This window comes from Stegostoma tigrinum, chromosome 21, assembly GCF_030684315.1.
Source record: "Stegostoma tigrinum isolate sSteTig4 chromosome 21, sSteTig4.hap1, whole genome shotgun sequence".
Lineage (NCBI taxonomy): Eukaryota > Metazoa > Chordata > Chondrichthyes > Orectolobiformes > Stegostomatidae > Stegostoma > Stegostoma tigrinum.
The window spans coordinates 45278872-45298599 of NC_081374.1; the positions used below are offsets into that span (position 1 = coordinate 45278872).

The 19728-nt window shown below is 42.8% G+C and overlaps 2 protein-coding genes across 5 annotated transcripts in view; one reads left to right on the top strand and one right to left on the bottom strand.

The window, feature by feature from the left end:
- The window catches only part of LOC125462766 (apoptosis regulator BAX-like), a 19639-nt gene extending 17966 nt beyond the window's left edge, over positions 1-1673 (top strand). For both annotated transcript variants that reach the window (XM_048553112.2, XM_059653485.1), the window contains one exon: positions 376-1673. In XM_048553112.2, coding sequence (XP_048409069.1) covers positions 376-396 — 21 coding nt within the window. In that variant the 3' untranslated portion in view covers positions 397-1673. The remainder of the gene's footprint in view (positions 1-375) is intronic.
- A 626-nt stretch (positions 1674-2299) lies between these two features.
- The window catches only part of klhl12 (kelch-like family member 12), a 46407-nt gene continuing 28978 nt past the window's right edge, over positions 2300-19728 (bottom strand). For 2 of the 3 annotated variants that reach the window (XM_048553109.1, XM_048553110.2), the window contains 6 exons: positions 17907-18013; positions 15446-15641; positions 12723-12881; positions 8391-8489; positions 5583-5769; positions 2300-3281 (listed from right to left, as the gene is read on the bottom strand). In XM_048553109.1, the coding sequence (XP_048409066.1) occupies positions 3155-3281; positions 5583-5769; positions 8391-8489; positions 12723-12881; positions 15446-15641; positions 17907-18013 (875 nt within the window). In that variant the 3' untranslated portion in view covers positions 2300-3154. The remainder of the gene's footprint in view (positions 3282-5582; positions 5770-8390; positions 8490-12722; positions 12882-15445; positions 15642-17906; positions 18014-19728) is intronic. The other variant, XM_048553111.1, reaches the window with a different exon arrangement.

Consider the following 19728-nt stretch of genomic DNA (forward strand, 5'->3'; position numbering starts at 1 on the left):
TTTAGGTGGGAGGAGAAAGATTTTAAGGAAAGGCATGAGGGGCAATATTTTTAACACGGTGGTTATTGTGTAGAATGAACCTCCAGAGGGAGTGGTGGATGTGGGGACAGTTACATCATTTAAAAGACATTTAGATTAGTAGATGAATAAGAAATGTTTGTAGGGATGTGGGCCAAGTGCATGCAACAAAGTCAAATCTCAACCTGTACTCACATAACTGGCACAGAAATGTTTTGTCTAACTTTTGCACTTAAGACAGAAAGGGGGCTGAGTCAGAAACAGAATGGGTGCTATTCAAGCTTAAACTCAAATTTTTGATTGGAATCTCTCTTGCCTTGTATTCATAATTAATTTATTTCTGATATTTCTTTTTAGGAAAAAGCTTGTTCACTGTGATGTAATGGGTGATCGCAATGGGTGATGGAAAAAACGAAACTGATGAAAATATACATTAAAATACATTCCAAATACAATTTGACATCAAGCTGAAGAACATTCTACATTTCAAACTGCCACCCTCAATTTCCTGTAGTTTCAGTATCCCCTAGAGTAAGATGGCTACCAAGCAATGTAACAACCTCCTCAAGAACCTTTGCTTTTGGTGTGAGGGCAGATTGCCCATTAAGAGACTGTGGTGAAATTGCCTTTCTTTGAAATGAAGCTACTTTTCCCTGCTGTAGGTACATGAAAACTAAAAGGAAATTTGAGTTAGCCCAGGAGTGAAAGTCAAAGTCATAAACAACACCCACTAAAAAGAAAATAAGTGACTGGTGGAGTGAGACCAATGACAAGTGGAATAACTAATTTTTAGCTTCTGTTCAGATGGAGCCTTGGTATATTTAGTGTTCAGAAAGTTAACTGCTCAGTGGTAAGGAATAGGTTTCGTTTGCACTTAAATTCAACGAACTAACTGGTGAAATTGTGCTTGAATTGTAAATGTGGCACATTTTGCTTGCGGTGAGAATTAGTCATCAGACTTCTGATTTCCTCCACTCAGCAGATGTTGGAAAATCTGACAACTGAGTTGGTTTAATCTTGTTTTTTAAAAAAAAGTGCCAAAGTCAAAAAGTTTCTTTTTTGTATACTGTGGTGAAAGGTTCATGGCTGGCCAACAAGCATGAGCAACGATGGATGTAAAATACCAAGCTTTGGAAAGTAATTCAAGGAAACCTGTCTCACTTGCCACATTAATCAAAAACAAACAGTGCCACCATCTTGGAAAGGTGGTGGTAACCGTGATCTCCTGTGGTAGGGTGTGGGTATTTAACATTGTGATTACAGCAATCAATCCAAGTTTCATAGACCTCAAGAAAGTGCATTAGATTCCTCACACTGAGGTGTCCGATTAAGAAATGATTTGGCATGCAGCACAGCTCTCCGAGCACTGAGCTTCTACAATGTTCTTGTCCGACTTCCCACCAGTGTTTCTTTATTCAGTGTAAAAATGTTGGATTGTTACTTGTCAATGTAAAATTGATAGGGGCCTTGTCACATTCTCAGCTGAAACCATGCAGTGTTAACAGACCTGCTGCCCATTAGAAGACTGTAATCATGCTGGAAATGGTTAGTATGGAATGATCATCAAGAATGTAGTATAGAAGATAGTGTATTAAAATGCCATTGTAAAGAGTGTGCAGATGGAAACTCTGGCATAATAAAATGTTGGATTGTTACTTGTCATGTGCCAAAGTTATTTAAATACCAGAACACATTGTCAAATTCTAATCTATTTTCATCATTAATGTATGAAATTCTAGTTAAGTTGTGGTTAGAAAGTGAAACTTATTAAACAGCATTGAAGGGGAAGCTAGATAAGCACACATTGAGAAATGAATAGAAAGCGATGCTGCTACATGTAGATAAAAGTGGCTGAGATGCAGCTTGTGTGTAGCATCAATACCTATACCAGACCAGACACCTCTTTGTGCTGTATATTTTGAGAGATTCAGTATAGAATTCTTCCTTCAATCCAAGGACAAATGTCTTTACATTTGTAGCTTGCAGTCAGCTGAGTATTGTTACAAAAATTTTGTTTCCTATCCCTCTGTCTACTCCGGCTGATCTCCAGCAGGGAACTGAGGCTGTTATGTAGGTGAGAAACGCTGTGTAAATTTGAAGTGCATCACCCTCCAGGCTGTGCACCAGGTCTATCCCTCTCACTGGTAGCAGTCAAACTGTTGGCTAAGGTGAAGTATGGAGGAACAGCAAGCAAGTGCCTTCATGTTTTGAAAGATTATGTCACAGTGACAAAAGTGTTGACACTTGCATCATTTTAAAGAAAAAAACTGAAGAAAGCTACTTTAAAAATGTAACTTTTAATATTCAAGTCTTCCAATATCAACTAGTCCTTCTCTGATAGAAGCTGCTGTAAGGATAACCTGTGTGAGGGTATTTATTGAACTTGTGACTTACAGGAGAGGGATTATTAGTTCACTTTCAGTACATGACTATAGAAAGTCACTTTTAAATAAAATGCTGTCACTCAGTACTGGAAAGATTCATAGTGGACAGTTCTCACCATAGCCCAGTCAGTACCACAGTAAAAATAATGCTTCCAAGTCAGTGCTGATGCTACATTTGAATCTGGCTCTGGCAGTCTTGACTGGCATTTTGCATTTTAGACTGTTACTGTTTCTTTCACCGATTTATGGAGAAAGCAGAGGTGCTAAATTGACTGCAGTACACGAGAGTTCTGGTGTTCAGTGCTCTGTTGCCAAGATATGCAATGAACACAGATCAAAATGCTTAATGTTAAAATCCTTCTAAGTTCAGGTTAGTTAGTGACAGGATGAGGTGTGGTCTCACATTCAGCTGCTCTCCATGTGTACAAATAGCTCATTCCAGTCCACACTGATTTCCTTAGCTTTTCAGTGGACATTGACATGAAATGCAAACGAAAACAAAAATTCTTACATACATCTATTGTCTCTAAGTTTCTGAACTGTATACTTCACTTAATCCAGGTTCTTAGCTGCACGGCTTCAAATGTTTTTGTGCAAATCGTTGCTCATTTTCTAAAAGTTTTACATTTAGCTCCAAATATTGCACTCCAAGGAAAAAAAAAGACAAACATCACAGCTGAAGGCATGGATGAAGAAGTGCTGAAACACTCTGTTTTCATTTGAGATTTCATTCCACTCTTGCTGTTTGTTTCTCATTTCTCACGCAGCACACACACTCCGGCATCACAGCGTTGGGTTCCCATTGAAGTTACCACATCCCAGCTGTCGATGATGGGGTCATAACACTCTATACTGCTCAGCAACGAATTCCCATCGTATCTGTCAAGAATAAACCAGAGAAATCCACTTTTAACCAACAGAACTTTTCTGTCTAAAGAAACTAATCTTAGTGCTGGAAGTCTCTATCAGGCTATTAAAGACTATTTTGCATTTCATGAGACTCCAGGTGGGAGGTGAGGTAAACTGTGACTGACGATTTGGTGGAGAGCTGTGATAAGAACCTGTCCTGACAGTGGACTATGATGCTGATGCCTTGGAACTGCTGCATGCATCAACAGCAAATATAGTACTTTAATGTAGAGCAGAAAGTACATCCTCATTTGGAATATTGCATGCAGTTCTGGTCGCCCCATTATAGGAAGGATGTAGAAGCATTGGAAAAGGTGCAGAGGAGATGTTACCAGGATGTTGCCTGGTCTGGAGCGTAGGCCCTATGAAGAAAGGCTGAGGGACTTGGGTCTGTTCTCATTAGAGAGAAGGAGGCTAAGAGGGGATTTAATAGAGACATACAAGATGATCAGAGGATTAGATGGGGTGGACAGTGAGAGTCTTTTTCCGAGGATGATGACGTCAGCTTGTACAAGGGGGCCTAGCTACAAATTGAGGGGTGATAGATTTAAGACAGATGTCAGAGGCAGGTTCTTTACTCAGAGAGTGGCAAGGGTGTGGAATGCCCTGCCTGCCAATGTAGTTAATGCAGCCACATTAGGGGCATTTAAACAGTCCTTGGATAAGCATATGGATAATCATGGGATAGTGTAGGGGGAGGGGCTTCGATTAGTTCACAGGTCAGCGCAACATTGAGGGCTGAAGGGCCTGTTCTGCGCTGTATTGTTCTATGTTCTATCTGTAGGAACTTCAGTGATCTTATCAAAATAACAGAAAGTCAAAGGATATAGTAGGAGGCGTAGCTAAAACCTTGCTCAAAAAGGAGCAACAGGATTTGGTGCAGGATAGAATATGGACAGAGGTAGCTTACATGATATGAAGTTTACGGAGAGTCTAGGACCAGAGGGCATAATTTCAGAAAAAGGGGTCATACATTTAAAACAAGTGAGCCATTTTTCTCTCAGCGGGTAATGATTCTGTGGAATTCTTTACCACAGAGGACCGTTGAGTAGATTCAAGGCTGACATAGACAGATTTGTAATTAATAGAGGAATCAAGGCTTATGTGGAAAAAGCAGCAAAGCAAATTTGAGGATTATCTAATCAGCCATAATCACACTGCATAGCATCGCAGGCACAATGAGCTGAACAGCCTAGTTCTGCTTGAACACTTTATGGTCTTACAAGAGGTGACTTGATTACAGATTTTCTGGAGTACTTAACCAGCTATTCACAATACAGATTAATCATTTAGACGGGGGAACTGAACGTAATGCAGGCCACAAAGGTGGATGGGAGGGTGAACTGTGAGAAGGATGCAGAGATGTTTGTGTGAAAGATTTGGACAAGTTATGCAAGTAGGCAAATGCATGGCAGATGCAGTATACTGTGGATAAACGTTTATCCACTTTGGTACCAAAAACAGGAAGGCATATTATTTTCTGAATGGCAAGGGATTGGGAAAGGGGGAAGTGCAATGAGACCAGTGTGTCCTTGTATACTAGTTACTTAAAGTAAGCATGCAGGTACGGCAGGCAGGGAAAATGGTAAATAGCAAGTTCAACTTTCCAGTAAGAGGATTCATGTACAGGAGGAGGGATGTCTTGCTGCATGTGCACAGATCTTCAGTGAGGCCACACCTTGAGTCTGTGTGCAGTTCCAGTCCCCCTATCTGAGAAAGGATGTTCTGGTTGCACAGGGAGTGCATTTATGAAGCACTTGCACAAAGCAAAATGCCTCTAAGGGCTTTAAAGGAGTGGAATACGACAAAACTGAATTGAGCTAAAGAAGAGAAGGTTAGGAGGAGAGACAGACTTAATAGAGGAATTCCAGAGTAAAAGGTCTAGACTGAAGCTAAATGGCACAGCAATTAATGGTGGGAGGAAGTGCCTGAAAGGCAGAAGGTCAGGATTTGAGGAATGCAGATTCTTAGATGATTGTGGAGCTAAAAAGGTTACAGAATTAGGGAATGCCAAGGTTACAGGGAAATTTAAACGGGTCAATACAGTTACCAATGGGAGCAAGAGACAGGGGCATGGATGAATGCTCAGAAAGAGAGTACACAGATACCCATTAAATATACAGACGGAACAAGGACATTATGTGCCAGTTTCTAAGTTATTCTGTAAAATTCAGGACACTAATTCAATATATTAATGACATTCTGCAGGACAAGCTGGCAGACTGGTAAACTACACTGAAGTTGCAACAGCTTGGTTGTAATCTGACATACCCAGCGATAGCATATAACCTCCCTCGTAGTACAGCTGCTCCCACGTAGCATCGAGGTGTTGTCATGTTCGTTATTGTTACCCAAGAATCTGTGCGAATGTTATAACCTTCTACCGAGGCAAGGTGGGCAGTTCCATCAAAGCCTCCAACCACATAAATATGATCATTCAGCAAAGCCACCCCAGCACCTAGGTGTCAGTGAAGAGAAGATGTAAAATACAAATCAAATTCCCCCAAGTTCAGTTCAGTTCAGTTCTGGTCAACAGAAATAAGAGTAGACCAACTCCACCTGAAAGTTAAAAACCTCAGTTCAGATCATTAGAAAACAGATATACACAAAAGATCATCAGCTCAGAACTGTAACTCAGTTAGATTTCACAGTGTCATGCAGAAGACATCAAAAATTTCAAACTGGGGAAAGGGCAATTTTACCAAGTTGAGATGTGATTCAGCAAAAAATAAACTAGAAACAGCTGCCTGAAGGTAAATCAGTGTCAGAGCAGTGGGAGGGATTCAAGGAGGAAGCAAAGAAGGTTCTGACAAAGGAAAAGGTACAACATATCCCATCCCCTCCATAAATATGTCCTGGCTGTCAAAGAACATACACAGTAGAAGGCAGAAAAAAGAAATCTGTATCAAATATGAGAGCTCAAAACTGCAGAAAGCCTGGGGGGGGGGGGCACTTTCAGGGCCACAGTGCAAGCAGAGGGATCATGAACTGTTTTTAAAAGCTATACTTTCTTGTTAAATTTTAAACTGACTTAGCTGGACTGGAACACAGTTGCTAGAGGGACAGTGTCGAGGAGAGCAGGGGACGGGCCGGGCGGCGTCGAGGAGAGCAGGGGACGGGCCGGGCGGCGTCGAGGAGAGGACAGGACAAGACAGATGGTATAGAGGAGAGGAGGGGAGGGGTAACCAAAAAAAAGAGGGAAGCGATCAGGCAGAGGAGGCAGTGGGGACTGCCTAGCTCAGTCTAGGCACCAACAAACTGTGTGTATATGTCTGCATGTATGTACGTCTGCACATGTGTGCCCATCAGGGACGATGGGCTCCTTCACTTGGGGTGGCACGGTGGCTCAGTGGTTAGCACTGCTGCCTCACATCACCAGGGACCCGGGTTCGATTCCACCCTCGAGTGACCGTCTGTGTGAAGATTGCATATTCTCCCCGTGTCTGCGTGGATTTCCTCCGGGTGCTCCGGTTTCCTCCCACAGGGCAAATATGTACAGGTTAGGTGGATTGGCCATGGGAAATTGCCCGTAATGTTCAGGGAGGTGTAGATTAGGTGGGTTATCGGGGAATAGGTCAGGATGGGATGCTCTGAGGATCGGTGTGGGCCTGTTGGGCTGAAGGGCCTGTTTCTACACTGTAGGGATTCTATGATGTATATTTGAAACGAAAGATCTTGGCTATGGTCTAATAGCTGCAAAGTGGAGACAAGCACTTTATTGTCAGAATGTTTGATCTCTTTTTGGTCATTTTCTAAGTAACAAAGACCGTGCAGAGGTCATTCTTTCAATGCATTTTAATTTCCTGAAAAGTTCTGCAAGATTTCCTACCCCTCCCAAAGGTGAATCTACAAAAGTACAAAGTCTACAAAACTGTCTGTCGTCAAAAGATACAGGGACGAATGTTAACACTAATGTCATCCCAGACGGAATGGTTATGTTTCATTTAATCCTCTCCATCTGGAGTGCTGGTGACTGCACGATCTCTCACCAGGTACTTGTTCACTGCATTGTCTGTCACACTGCTGGCTGTTTTAGCAGACAGTCTGTACCAGTTGTCTATGAGCGTAGGAAAAAGAGATAACTTCATCTCAAAGTCTTATACATAAACAAAGCTGAAGTGATGTCTGCTCACAACGAATGGAGTAATTTATTTTGACATAGCCCTCTAATGACCTTGATGTTTGTCCTCCCTGCACTTAGCCTGACTACCTGATTGGAAATGTTCAGTAAATGGTCAGTAAACATTGTACTATCACAAATGATTCAGGCTTGAAACCTCATTTGCCAAGACTAGTGCAACCGTAGCAGGTGGAAATATACTATTCTTTTCCCGGGAACTGCAGTGATCCTACTTTAAGCATGTATCTTTAATGAGATGATCTTGGCGGCATCAGCCAGGGTGAAAATGAAATGAATCAGTCTCAGAGACATCATAAGGACAGAGTGACAAAGCTAAATAGGATTACTTATTTATAGGTGAATAGCGGAGTGTTCAAATCAGAGCATGACCCCAGCCTTTTCATTACCACGCAGTGGCTTCTCCTCAAAAATGCACATGTAGAACAGCAGAGCTGTGAAGCCCTGTGCAGTCTGACAGTCAGCTGATTCCAATCAACACTAACCCATATGGGTTTAACACTGGACAAACTAACCCTACGGGACAATTCAAAGAGTTCAGCACATAATAACTAACCTACAAGACAGCTCGGAGAATTCAGCACGGAGTAACTAACCCAATGGCAGCTCAAAGAGCTCGGCATACAGTAACTAACCCCATGGGACAGCGCAGAGAGTTCAGCACAAGTGTAATTAACCCTAGGGAACAACTCTCAAAGACCTTTGACACAGAGACAAGAGGAACACCCCAGATTCACAGCTGTGGATTTCGCTGACATTGATGTGTAACAGAGCAAGCTCAGTGAGCAAAAGCTTTGAAACGGCAATATCTTTGCACCTGATTACTTCCTGCACTCTGCAAGTGAGGACAGAATTGGAGACAGCAGTCTTCACTTTTTAAAACAGCTGCCCATTTTTAAATTAAATATTTAATCACAGTCAATCCCCACATTCTTTCCTACCTGATCGTTTGGTAGCCATTGGTGTGACATGTGTCCAGTGTCCCGTATGTGGGTCGTACCTCTCCACAGAGCTTAAGATATTGATCCCATCATAGCCACCTGGAACAAAACCACGAGGATTGTAATACACCATGCCACACAGTACACAGTAAACACTGAGCAGAAAAGCTTCAAAAATCATTTTCCGATCCTTACTCAATACAGGTGAGGTACCAGAGGATCAGGGGCTTGAAAAATTGTGCCATTATTTTAGACAAAACGGTGAGTGGAACAGGCTCAATAACTTTACGCTGATCAGTCTGCCCTGAATAGAGGGCAAATGGCTGGAATCAATGCCAAGAGATAGGGTCATGAAAGAAAGAATTGCAGACACTGGAAAGTTTGAAATTAAAACAGAAATTGCTGGAGAAACTCTACAGGTCTGGCAGCATCTGTGGAGAGGAAGCAAGAGCTAATGTTTCAAGTCAGTGACTCTTTTTTCAGAGCTGCCAGAGAGGTTTAACTGTTAACTTTGAAAGGCAAGGATTAATCAGTCAACATGGTTTTGTTAAATAAATTACAAAACTAATTTGTTTTGACAAAATCACAAAAAGGATTGAATGAGGTAGCACAATGGATGCTTTCCACATGGATTTTTAGTGAAGCACGTTGCAAGGTCCCACATATCAAGCTGACTCGGAAATGTAAAGCTTATGGAATACAGGAGATTGTGGTGAGTTAGATCCAAAACTGACTCAGAGATAGGAAACAAAGGGGAATGGTTGATGTATGTTTATGGAAAGTGGATTTTAGTGGTGTTGCACAGGACTCAGTTCTTTGCTGTCTCTGAGATATACCAATGATTTAGATTTAAACGAGGGAGGCTTGAGTTGGAAATGTGCAGACAACTGAAAAATTATCTATGGAGTTGACAGTGAAGAAACCAGTATCAATGACAGGATATCAATGTTTTTGGTTAAATGTGCAGAAAGATGGCAGATAAATAGAATTCAATACAGAGAATGCGAGATTAAGCATTTGTGGAGGGCAAACAAAGCAAGAGAATCCATTCTAAATGGGAGGATTGTTTGAGAGGTAAATGAAGCATAACCAGGTCAGCACACCAACTCAAACGAGTACGCCACACTGGCTGATGTAAGCAAACCTGGCCAGGGCTGTGATGTACAGTTGAAGTTTCTCAGATATATACATTCTAGTTGTGATAAAACATCGGTGAGTTGCTGAATGTTGCAGCTCCCTTTATACATTCAGAGGTCTACAACATAGGAAAAAGGCCCTTCCCATCATCCTCTGGCTGAGAAGACATTTTCATCAAATCCTTTCTAAGCCTCCTGCCACTTACCTTTAATCCGGGTCACTGATTTATGGTTTACCCGTGAACCCTGGCAATGTGTGACAGGCTATACCACAGTGGTTTCAATGGCACTATATTGGTAACTGCAATAAAGTGACTGATACAGATTGCATATAATGCATTGATAAAGATGTCTGGCAGCCAGTCTCCCGTGAGACAGTCCACTGCACTCCAGTGCGAACTTTCAGACACACAGCTGCATGAAGCATTGAGGGGGCAGTGGTACATACCCTGGCAGAGCACAGCAGATCATCCATTCTCAGGGGGCACTGGAGCTGGGTTCTCTCGTGCCACCCACAGGCAGTGACCTCCGCAGACACCTCTGCCCAGGCTGCCTTTGTCACTCAGGATGGCCACTTGCTGCCATCTATAGGGAAAAGAGCCTCATGGAGAGGAGCTTTACATGGTGGCAGGCCTGAAGTGTGGTACCACTTTTTCCTTCATTTCTGTCATCTCCAGGGTGTGTGGGGTGGGAGTGGAGGTTGATGAGCAAAGGTTAAGTGACAGTCCAGTGTGTCTCTTAAACATATTACTGCAGATGCTGGAATCTGTCTTGAAAACAAAAAAATGCTGGAGACCACAGCAGGTCGTGGAGAGAGAGCAAGCTGACACTTCGAGTCTCGACGACTCTTCATCAGAGCTGATGTGAAGTGTGGAGAGGGCAGCCTTTATGCTATATTTGGAGGGGTGGCACACTGGTGGAGAAAGAATATTGACAGTTCAGATTAAGTGACCTGGAATGTGAGAATGGCAGAACAATGGTGTATCTACCTGCCAAACAATTAGTCCCACGAGAGTGGGAGGAGGGAACAGAGAACATGTTGATAGAGAATGCAACAAATAAAACTAAAACAAAGGGAAGGAATGGGGCTGGCTTCACAATTTGAAGCAGCTGACTCAACATTAAGTCCAGAAGGTTGTAAAGTGCCCAGTCTGAAGATGAGATGTTGTTTGTGCTGTGATTCACTGAAGCAGTGCAGCATGTGAGCAGGATGCTGCATTCAAATGGCCGGCTACGGGGTCATGCTTGCTCGCAGACCGGAAGTGTTCTGCAAAGCAGTCATCCAGTCCACATTAGGTTTCTCCAATTTACAGTAGGCCACACTGGGTACTGCAAATAGGCAGCACAGTGGCTCAGTGATTAGCACGGCTGCCTCACAGCACCAGGGACCCAGGTGTAATTCCAGCCTCGGGCCACTGTCTGTGTGGAGTTTGCACATTCTCCCTCTGTCTCGTGGGTTTCCTCTGGAGGCTCCAGCTTCCTCCCACATTCCAAAGATGTGCAGGTTAGGTGGAATGTTCATTTTGTCCACCAATGCCTAAGCTAGATGGGTAAGCCATGAGAAATGCAGTGTTACAGGGATAAGCTAGTGAAGAGGAGACTCAGTGGCATGCTCTTCGGAGGGTCAGTGTAGACTTTGGGCTGAATGGCCCGTTTCTACGCATTAGGGACTCTACAAAACGAGCTACTCCAATTAAAGTCGAATAATTCTCTGGATCAGATGGCTTGCTTCACTGTCACCATCAATACAGCAGATTGAGGAGGTGCAGGTGTCTTTTAAACATGGTGCTGGGGCAGTCCCGGCGGGAACAGGAGCTGCCTGCGCATTGCCACCACCCTGTCCCTTGTGAATACTTAATGAGGTGCAAACCATAATCGTGTGGGTTAGCCTTGCCCTCCCACAGACTGGGGTCTCTCCTTTCACACTCACCTCTGCCTACAGTCATCTTAAAGAAAGGCTGCAGAAATGATAGAGGCAACATGCTGAAAATCCGAAGTTTATGATGGAGCAGAGACTAAATTATTTTAATGAAGAATTATGTGATCCCAACTATGAGCAGCTAATAGGGAGGGACATGCAATATAAATGGCACTGAGGGATTTTGGAGAGATGAGAGAATAATCATGTCTGACTAATCCTCATGGTTTATGACAACATCTCAAGTTGCTTCTGGTAGTCTTTTTTGAGTGCTTTACCTTGACTTCAAAATGACTCTTTTATGAACTTCCCATTAAATTCTAAACTCTGGGGAGCAAGTTAAACCCTGAGGGGGGTGGGGGGGGTGTTGATTTAAGGCTAGAGTCAGAAGGTTTAGAGGGTATGTGAGGTAAATTATTTTTAACCAGATGGTGGTGGGAATCTGGAACTCACAATCTGTAAAAGGTGGTAGAGGCACCTAAAACTTAACAAGTACTTTGATGTGCACTTGTGAGGTCAAGGCATGCAGGGCTATGGGCCGAGGGTTTGAAAACAATATTAGAATAGCTAAATGGTTTTGGCTTGTCGGGTCAAACTGCCTTTTTCTGTACTGTAGATCTCTATGACTCTACAACAGCTAAAACAAATAAAGAAATAACACCAAGGTTCCCAAAGCCCCTGCATGTGAAAATCAAATGAAGACATAAGTGACTGAAGTTCACTAACACCCCATGTTAAGGCTCACATGGTTGATGGCTTAAGAGAGCAATATATGTGGAAGCATTGGAAATGGTGCAGAGGAGATGTTACCAGGATGTTGCCTGGTCTGGAGCGCAGGCCCTATGAAGAAAGGCTGAGGGACTTGGGTCTGTTCTCACTGGAGAGAAGGAGGCTAAGAGGGGATTTAGTAGAGACATACAAGATGATCAGAGGATTAGATTGGGTGGACAGTGAGAGTCTTTTTCCGAGGATGATGACTTCAGCTTGTACGAGGGGGCATAGCTACAAATTGAGGGGTGATAGATTTAAGACAGATGTCAGAGGCAGGTTCTTTACTCAGAGAGTGGTAAGGGCGTGGAACGCCCTGCCTGCCAATGTAGTTAACTCAGCCACATTAGGGGCATTTAAACAGTCCTTGGATAAGCAGATGGATGATGATGGGATAGTGGCGGGGGAGAGGCTTAGATTGTTCTGCCCTGTATTGTTCTATGTTCTAAATACAGTTAAATAAACATCAAGGATAGGCCTGATTAATGCAACGGAAGCACAGTAACCTACCAAGACAGTAGATGACTCCATTGGCCACAACAAGACCAGCTCCCTCTCGTGCAGTCTGCATATCACCCAGCATACTCCACTGGTCAATATTTGGGTCATATCGCTCCATACTTGTGTGACGTCTGCTGCCGTCAAATCCACCAGCCACATAGATCATATCTGCAACGGGCAGATTGCAGGGTCAGCAACACAGCAAGGATGCAGTGACAGCCATGACTGAGTGGAGATTCAAAAACACCCATCAATCTTCCAGTATAATGTAATGGGGAGTAGGGAAGAAAGAGAAGCAAAGGTGTGTAGGAGAGGGCAGGGTGCAAGAAGGACTGCAAAAGGGTGTGAAAGAAGGCGATATGGAGGGTAGCAAAGACAGACAGCTGGGATCAGGGTGTGAGGATGCTGCCTATAAAAGGGGAAGCTTAACAGTGAGGAAACATTAGACAGGCAAAACAGAGTCTGATGGGAGATCAAAGTATACCATATCCAGGTAGGGTTGATAAAAGTGACCTAATTCCACAGCAAAGAGATCATTTACCAGATGGATCAATTTAAAGTAACTTGGAGAGGGATGATGGGGAAGTCGTACTAATGCTTTAAAAATGGAGGGTGATGGAGGTCTTTATCTGAAGGATGTTTGAGGCAGAAATGCTCCCCATATTTATAAAAATTTGGATAGACACCTGAGGAGACAGTGTTACAGTGTCGTCGAGGACAGGTCTCAATGCTTCAGACCAAGAACTGGAACATTGGACAAGGTTGCAGTGCTTACTCTCAGTCAGCTTGCATTAGGCAGTGGGAAAACAGGAGTGTGAGAGAGGGAAAACAAGCATGAGAAATAGTGCATTGAAGAGAGAGAAAAATGACAGACAGAATAAGAGCAGGAGACAGAGAGAGCAAGAGCAAGATAGCGAGTGTACGGAAAAGAAAGAGCAAGTGCATGAAACAGTGAGAGGGAGCGATGCAGCTCATCGGAGAAGAGACAGTGTATAAGACAGAGAGGCAAAACATGAAGGAGAAACAGCAGGTGCACCCCAGAGAGGAGGGAGAAAGTGAGCATGTGAGGGAGGGAGAAAAAGAATGTGCGAGATGGAGAGGGAGCACACAAGGGTGGGGTGGGGGGGGAAAGAGAGAGAGAGAGAGAGAGAGAGAGAGAGAGAGAGAGAGAGAGAGAGAGAGAGAGAGAGAGAGAGAAAGAAAGAAAGAAAGAAAGAAAGAGAGAGAGAGAGAGAGACAGAGACAGAGACAGAGACACAGAGAGAGAGAGAAAGAGAGAGAGAGAGACTATAATTAAATTGAGAGAGGGTTCAGAAAAGATTGAGCAGGTTGGTGCTGGGGGTGGACGGTTTGAGTTATACGGAGAGGTTGGATAGGCTGGGAGATTGTTCACAGGAATGTCAGAGGCTGAGAGGTGACCTTATAGAGGTTTGTAAAATCATGAGGGGCATCAATAAGGTGAAGGCAGCATCTTTTCCCTATGGTGGGGGATTTCAAGATTGCCGTTATATTTTTAAAAGTGAGAGGAAAATGGGCATTTTGGACACTTTTTTTAAAAACAGATAGGGGTTTGTATGTGGAATGAACTGCCAGAGGAAGTGGTGAATGTGGGTACCTTTACAACGTTTAAAAAACATTTCATAAGTTCATAAATAAGAAACATTCAAAGAGATATGGGCCAAGTGCAGGCAAGTAGGACTGGTTTAGTCTGGGATTATCATCAGCACGGATCTGTTAGTCCAAAGGGTTTTTTTCCCCCTTTATTCATTCATGGGATGAGGGCATCACTGGCTAGGCAACATTCATTATCCCTATTCGCCCAGAGGGCAGTTCAGAGTTAACCTAGAATCTAACCTAGGGTCTAGAGTCACACGTAGGCCAGACTGGGTAAGGATGGCCATTTCCTTCCCGAAAGGATATTAGTGAATCCAGACTTGTGTTTGTCCGACAATGGACATACAGTCATCATTAGATTCTTAATTTCGAATATCTTATTGAATTCAAAATCCACCATCTGCCATGGTGGGATTTGAACCCAGGTCCCCAGAACATTAAATGGGTCTCTGAATTAATAGTCCAGCCATAATACCACTAGGCCATCGCCTCTCTTTCCAATCCCGTATGACTCTCCATTCCGTATGACTATGAGTATGAGAATGCATTGGACAGTAAGTCAGAGCCAGTATGCAGAAGAGAACATGAGAGATCAAGAGAAAGAATGAGAATGCAGAGGGAGAGCGCGAAATAGTGAGAGGGATAGAGAAATTGAGAGAGAGGAGGGCAATGAAAAAAAAGCAAGCAACGCCATTTAAAATGATGAAACCGAGCTTCAGTCTAGCTCAATTGTTCCCATTACAAACCAGTGACCTGTGAACCCCATCTCCCATCCCTTCCCCACGCTTAGTTATCATGGAAACCTTCCAAACCAGCCACTCTATACTGTGGTCTACTTAATCAAGGCTATAGTTTTCAAGTGACTACAAATTTTAACACTGTTTCCGAGCCAGCTACTCAGAGAGTGGTGGGGGCGTGGAGTGCATTGCCAGAGAGGGTAGTGGAGTCAGCCTCATTAGGAGCATTTAAGTGGTATTAGATAGACATATGGAGATAGTATAAGATGGGGTGGAGGTTTGATAGACCTTAGGATAAGGGTAAAAGTTCGGCACAACATCGTGGGCCGAAGGGCCTGTACTGCACTGTATTGTTCCATGTTCTGTGAAGCAGGCCCTCACCTCCAAGTGTTGTTGCTCCAGCCAAGCCTCGGCGCACATTCATTGGGGCCACTGAGTACCAGACACCATCTTCATCAGATGTGTAGTCCAGGCATTCTACTGAGCTGAGTCTGGAACGACCATCATAGCCTCCAATCACATAAATACGATCATTCAATGAGACCGTGGCCACGTACCTACGTTTCCGAGTGATGCTCTGTCGGGAACAAAGCAAACAGGAACTGAAAACACTGTCTATGGCAGACAGCATCTCTGAACGGAAGACTCAGACATTTCCATTACATTCTCTTCTTCGGAATACAAGTTCAAAAGGTCGAACAGCTCTTTCTTGCCCAGGCTGACTGACTAACCTGCTCGCCAGTATTTTATTTCAGATTTGAAATTTGACCTTTTGATTGTGTTAATGGAGAACAAATCATTAAAAGCAAAACGTCATTGGTTTAGGCACTGTTATACATGTCACAGGCTGAAGAATAAAACTTTCCACTGAAAATCACCATTAAGAAAGTGCTGGACACGTACGCCACGGCCAGACAGGAGGTAAAGTCATTCTCTACCTTTCCCCAACCCCAGAATGCCATAAAAGGGACATTATTTTCCAAGAATTTTCAGTTTTGCCAAATTAGGTATCGTATTGCATATCAGTGCACAGCATTTTAAGATTATATTTAGACCTGAAGTAAGGAAAGGAGGGGGGATTTTCTATATGGCACATCAGACTGCCGCAAAATGCTTTGTATCCAATTACAGCGGCTCCCCGATTTACAAACACTTGTGTTTATGAATGCAATCTCAATGTAATTTTAAAGATCCAAAATAAGAAGATTTCCTGTACTTGACGAATGGTTCCTTTATATTGTCCTGTAATGTATTCTGACTTGTGCACAAATTAGCATACAAGCAGACGGCAGAATGGAACCCATTTGTAAGTGTGGATATTATAGTCACGTAGGGAAATACAGCAGCCAATTTACACACACTAGGATCCCAATGTTTAGTGACAATAACTAGTTTATTTGTTTTACTGTCGTTGGTCACAGCGTATATATTTACCAGAACATTGAGCAGAACCTGAGTGTGTGTATTTTCTAAATAATCATTATGGCCGAGAGACGCCATTCAGTCCATCAAGTCCAGGCTGGGAAATTCTGCCATTTCTGGGACACAGACTACATTTGGACAGAGACTAGAGCCTCAGTCTAATATTTTAAACAACTCAATCACACAACCACATAAGAACCATGGGATCTTTTAGATGCATCTGGTAGAGCAAGTGTATCCTCAGTTTAATGTCACATTGAAAGGACAGATCCTCCTGTAGTACAACACTTCGTGACAACCTAAATTTGGTGCTCAAGATTTACAAGCAGCATTTGTGCCTAAAACATTCTGAGTCAGAAGCAGGTGCGCTACCCACTGAGACACAGTTAGCGCTGAAAGGAGGAAACACCTTGTGTTGATATTAGTTCTAGGATTTCCATTATCATAATAAGGACATTGCTGGTTAAGATTATCATTTATTTCTGATCTCAGCTTATCCTACAGTCATACAGCAGGTACAGACCCTTCAGTCCAACCAGTCCATTCTGACTATGTTCCCAAATTAAACTAGTCTCATCTGCCCGCGATTGCCCATATCCCTTCAAACATTTCTTATTCACATACTTATCCAAATGTCTTTTAAGCATTATAACTGTACCCACATCCAAGGCTTCCTCTGGAAGTTCATTCTACATATGAACCAGTCTCTGTGTAAAACAAACCACTCATGTCTTTTTTAAAAAGTTTTCTACTCTCACCTTAAAAACACGCCCCCTAGTCTCAAAATCCCTCACCCTAGGAAAAAGACATCTGCCATTCACCTTATCTACATCTCTCATGATTTTATAAATCTCTATAAGAGATGCTTCAGCCTCTGAAACTCTAGTGAAAATAGCCCCAGCCTATTCAGCCTCTCCTTATAACTCAAACCCTCCAACCTTGGCAACACCCTGGTAAATGTCTTCTGAACCCTCTCCAGTTTAATGATATCGCTCCGATAACAGGGTAACCAGAATTGCACACAGTACTCCAGAAGAGGTCTCACCAACGCCCTGTACAACCTCAACATGACGTGCCAACATCTACACACAAAGGTCTGAGCAACAAAGGCAAGCATGCTCAAGGTGGGCTTTCATGAATAGTTTCATACTGAGTTACTTAACTTGGCCATTCAGAAAACAATTGAGAGCCAGCCACAGTGGTGCAGGATGAGTTATTTACAGTTATTGTACAAAGATTGCATTGTGAAGTTTTTCGTGAGCTCACATTAGCAATGGGAGATCAGGTAGTTTTAGTTTTTGCTCTGCAGCCTGCCCTACAAACCTACTTTTGGTGTAAATCAAATCCTCATCATAAAAGGGAGAAATGATTCACAACTGGTGTGGAATGGACCAGGTCACAGGTAAAAACAACTACTCACAGGCAGGAAGCTCCACTCCTGAGACTTGGGATTGTACTTCTCCACAATATCAATTGGAGACTGTTGACTTCCGAACCCTCCGATCACTAACAATACCTCATTGGCTCCTACAGGAATAAACACACAGTCAAAAACCTGTATATTCAGTACTTTCTTCACATGAAACAATATAGCACCGTTCACAACGTCAGCATGTCCCAAATCAGTTATGGCCAACGAGTTACTTTTGAAGTGCAGTCACTTGTAGGAAATCTGGTGGCAAGAGGGATGAAGAGATTCAAGGTACAAGGAAAAAGTTAGTAAGCTAGCTAATACTCAACTCAGATCTCTTCCTAAAGAACAAGAGTATTCCCTACAACATTACCCTGTGCTAGAAGACCTCACTGCTTAATAGGAAAACTGAATTAATACTCTCATGTTAACTTGTTTGCCTAGGCTAAGGGACATGGTAAACGGCAGCTGCACTACACTGTGTAGCTATTTTCCACCCGTTTGTTTCTTATTGGCTCATATATTCTCAGTGGACAAATGCATTGATTACACATCCTGGCGGTCAATTAGAAGTAAATTTATGTTTGTCATAGCTGTAGATTGGCAGCCAGTTGTAGTAAAACCCCAACATTTGCATTTTAGAAAGAAATCAGGTTACTAAAGTCAAAAAAACACAGGAAATGACTACCTCTCTTTTTATATTTTCCATACTTGGAGCATGACAGAAATGAACCATTTGCAGAATTTGAGTTTCAGCTTGTAACAAAGGGGTGCCTTTTGCAGTGAGATGTTGAAAACATGACTCTTATAGGAACAGTTGAAGAATCTTGTGGTATATCGATGATGTCCTTAACTCTGGGGCAGGATACCTAGATTCAACTCCCACTGGCCCCAGAGGTGTGTAACAGCATCTCCAAATAAAGGTTATTTAACATAACTATAAAGGACTCTTCTGATGCAATGATAGTTTTCTATCTCCAGGCGAGGAGACCCAGGTTCAAGTCCCACCTGTTCCAGAAGTGTGTAATACCGTCTCTCAACAGGTTAATTCAGAGGGTTAAAAATCAAAAGAACTGCAAATGCTATAAAATCAAGAACAAAAACAGAAGTTGCTGGAAAAGCTCAGCAGGTCTGGCAGCATCTGTGAAGAGAAATCAGAGTTAGTGTTTCGGGTCCAGTGGGCCTTCCTCAGAACGTATCAGTTAACTCTCATTTCTCTTCAGAAATCTGCTGAACCTTTCTAGCAATTTCTGTTTTTCTTTCTGATTTACAGCATCTGCAGTTCTTTTTACTTTTATTTTGATTTATCTCATGCTCTTTGTGTTGTCAAAAAGATTCAGAGCACTTTTGAATGTGTAGTCACTAATACAATGCAGAAAACGCAGCACCTAATTTGTGTCAGCAAATTTCTCCAAAAAGCAAGACGACCATTATCAGATAGCTTGTAAGTAATGTTGGCTGAGTGATAAGGACTGGCAAGGTCACTGGGGAGAGTTACCTTGCTCTTTTCAAAGAAACACTATGAGGAAGGGTCATTGGACCTGAAACATTAACTCTGATTTCTGTCCACAGATGCCGCAAGACCTGCTGAGCTTTTCCTGCAGCTTCTATTTTTGTTCCTAATTCAAAATGTTCATCAATTAAGACATGCATATGGGGTGGAGGAGGAATGATGGTTGCCAGAAAGCAAGTCCACTTCAGCTGAGGTAAAAACTGATTTAAAGGTTCCTGTACAGATATAGGATTTTTTGATTCTTTTTCACACTCCAAGCAGTCAAAGTCAGCTGAATTAGCCCACTGGGAGCATGTTAGACTGAAGTTATAAAATAAT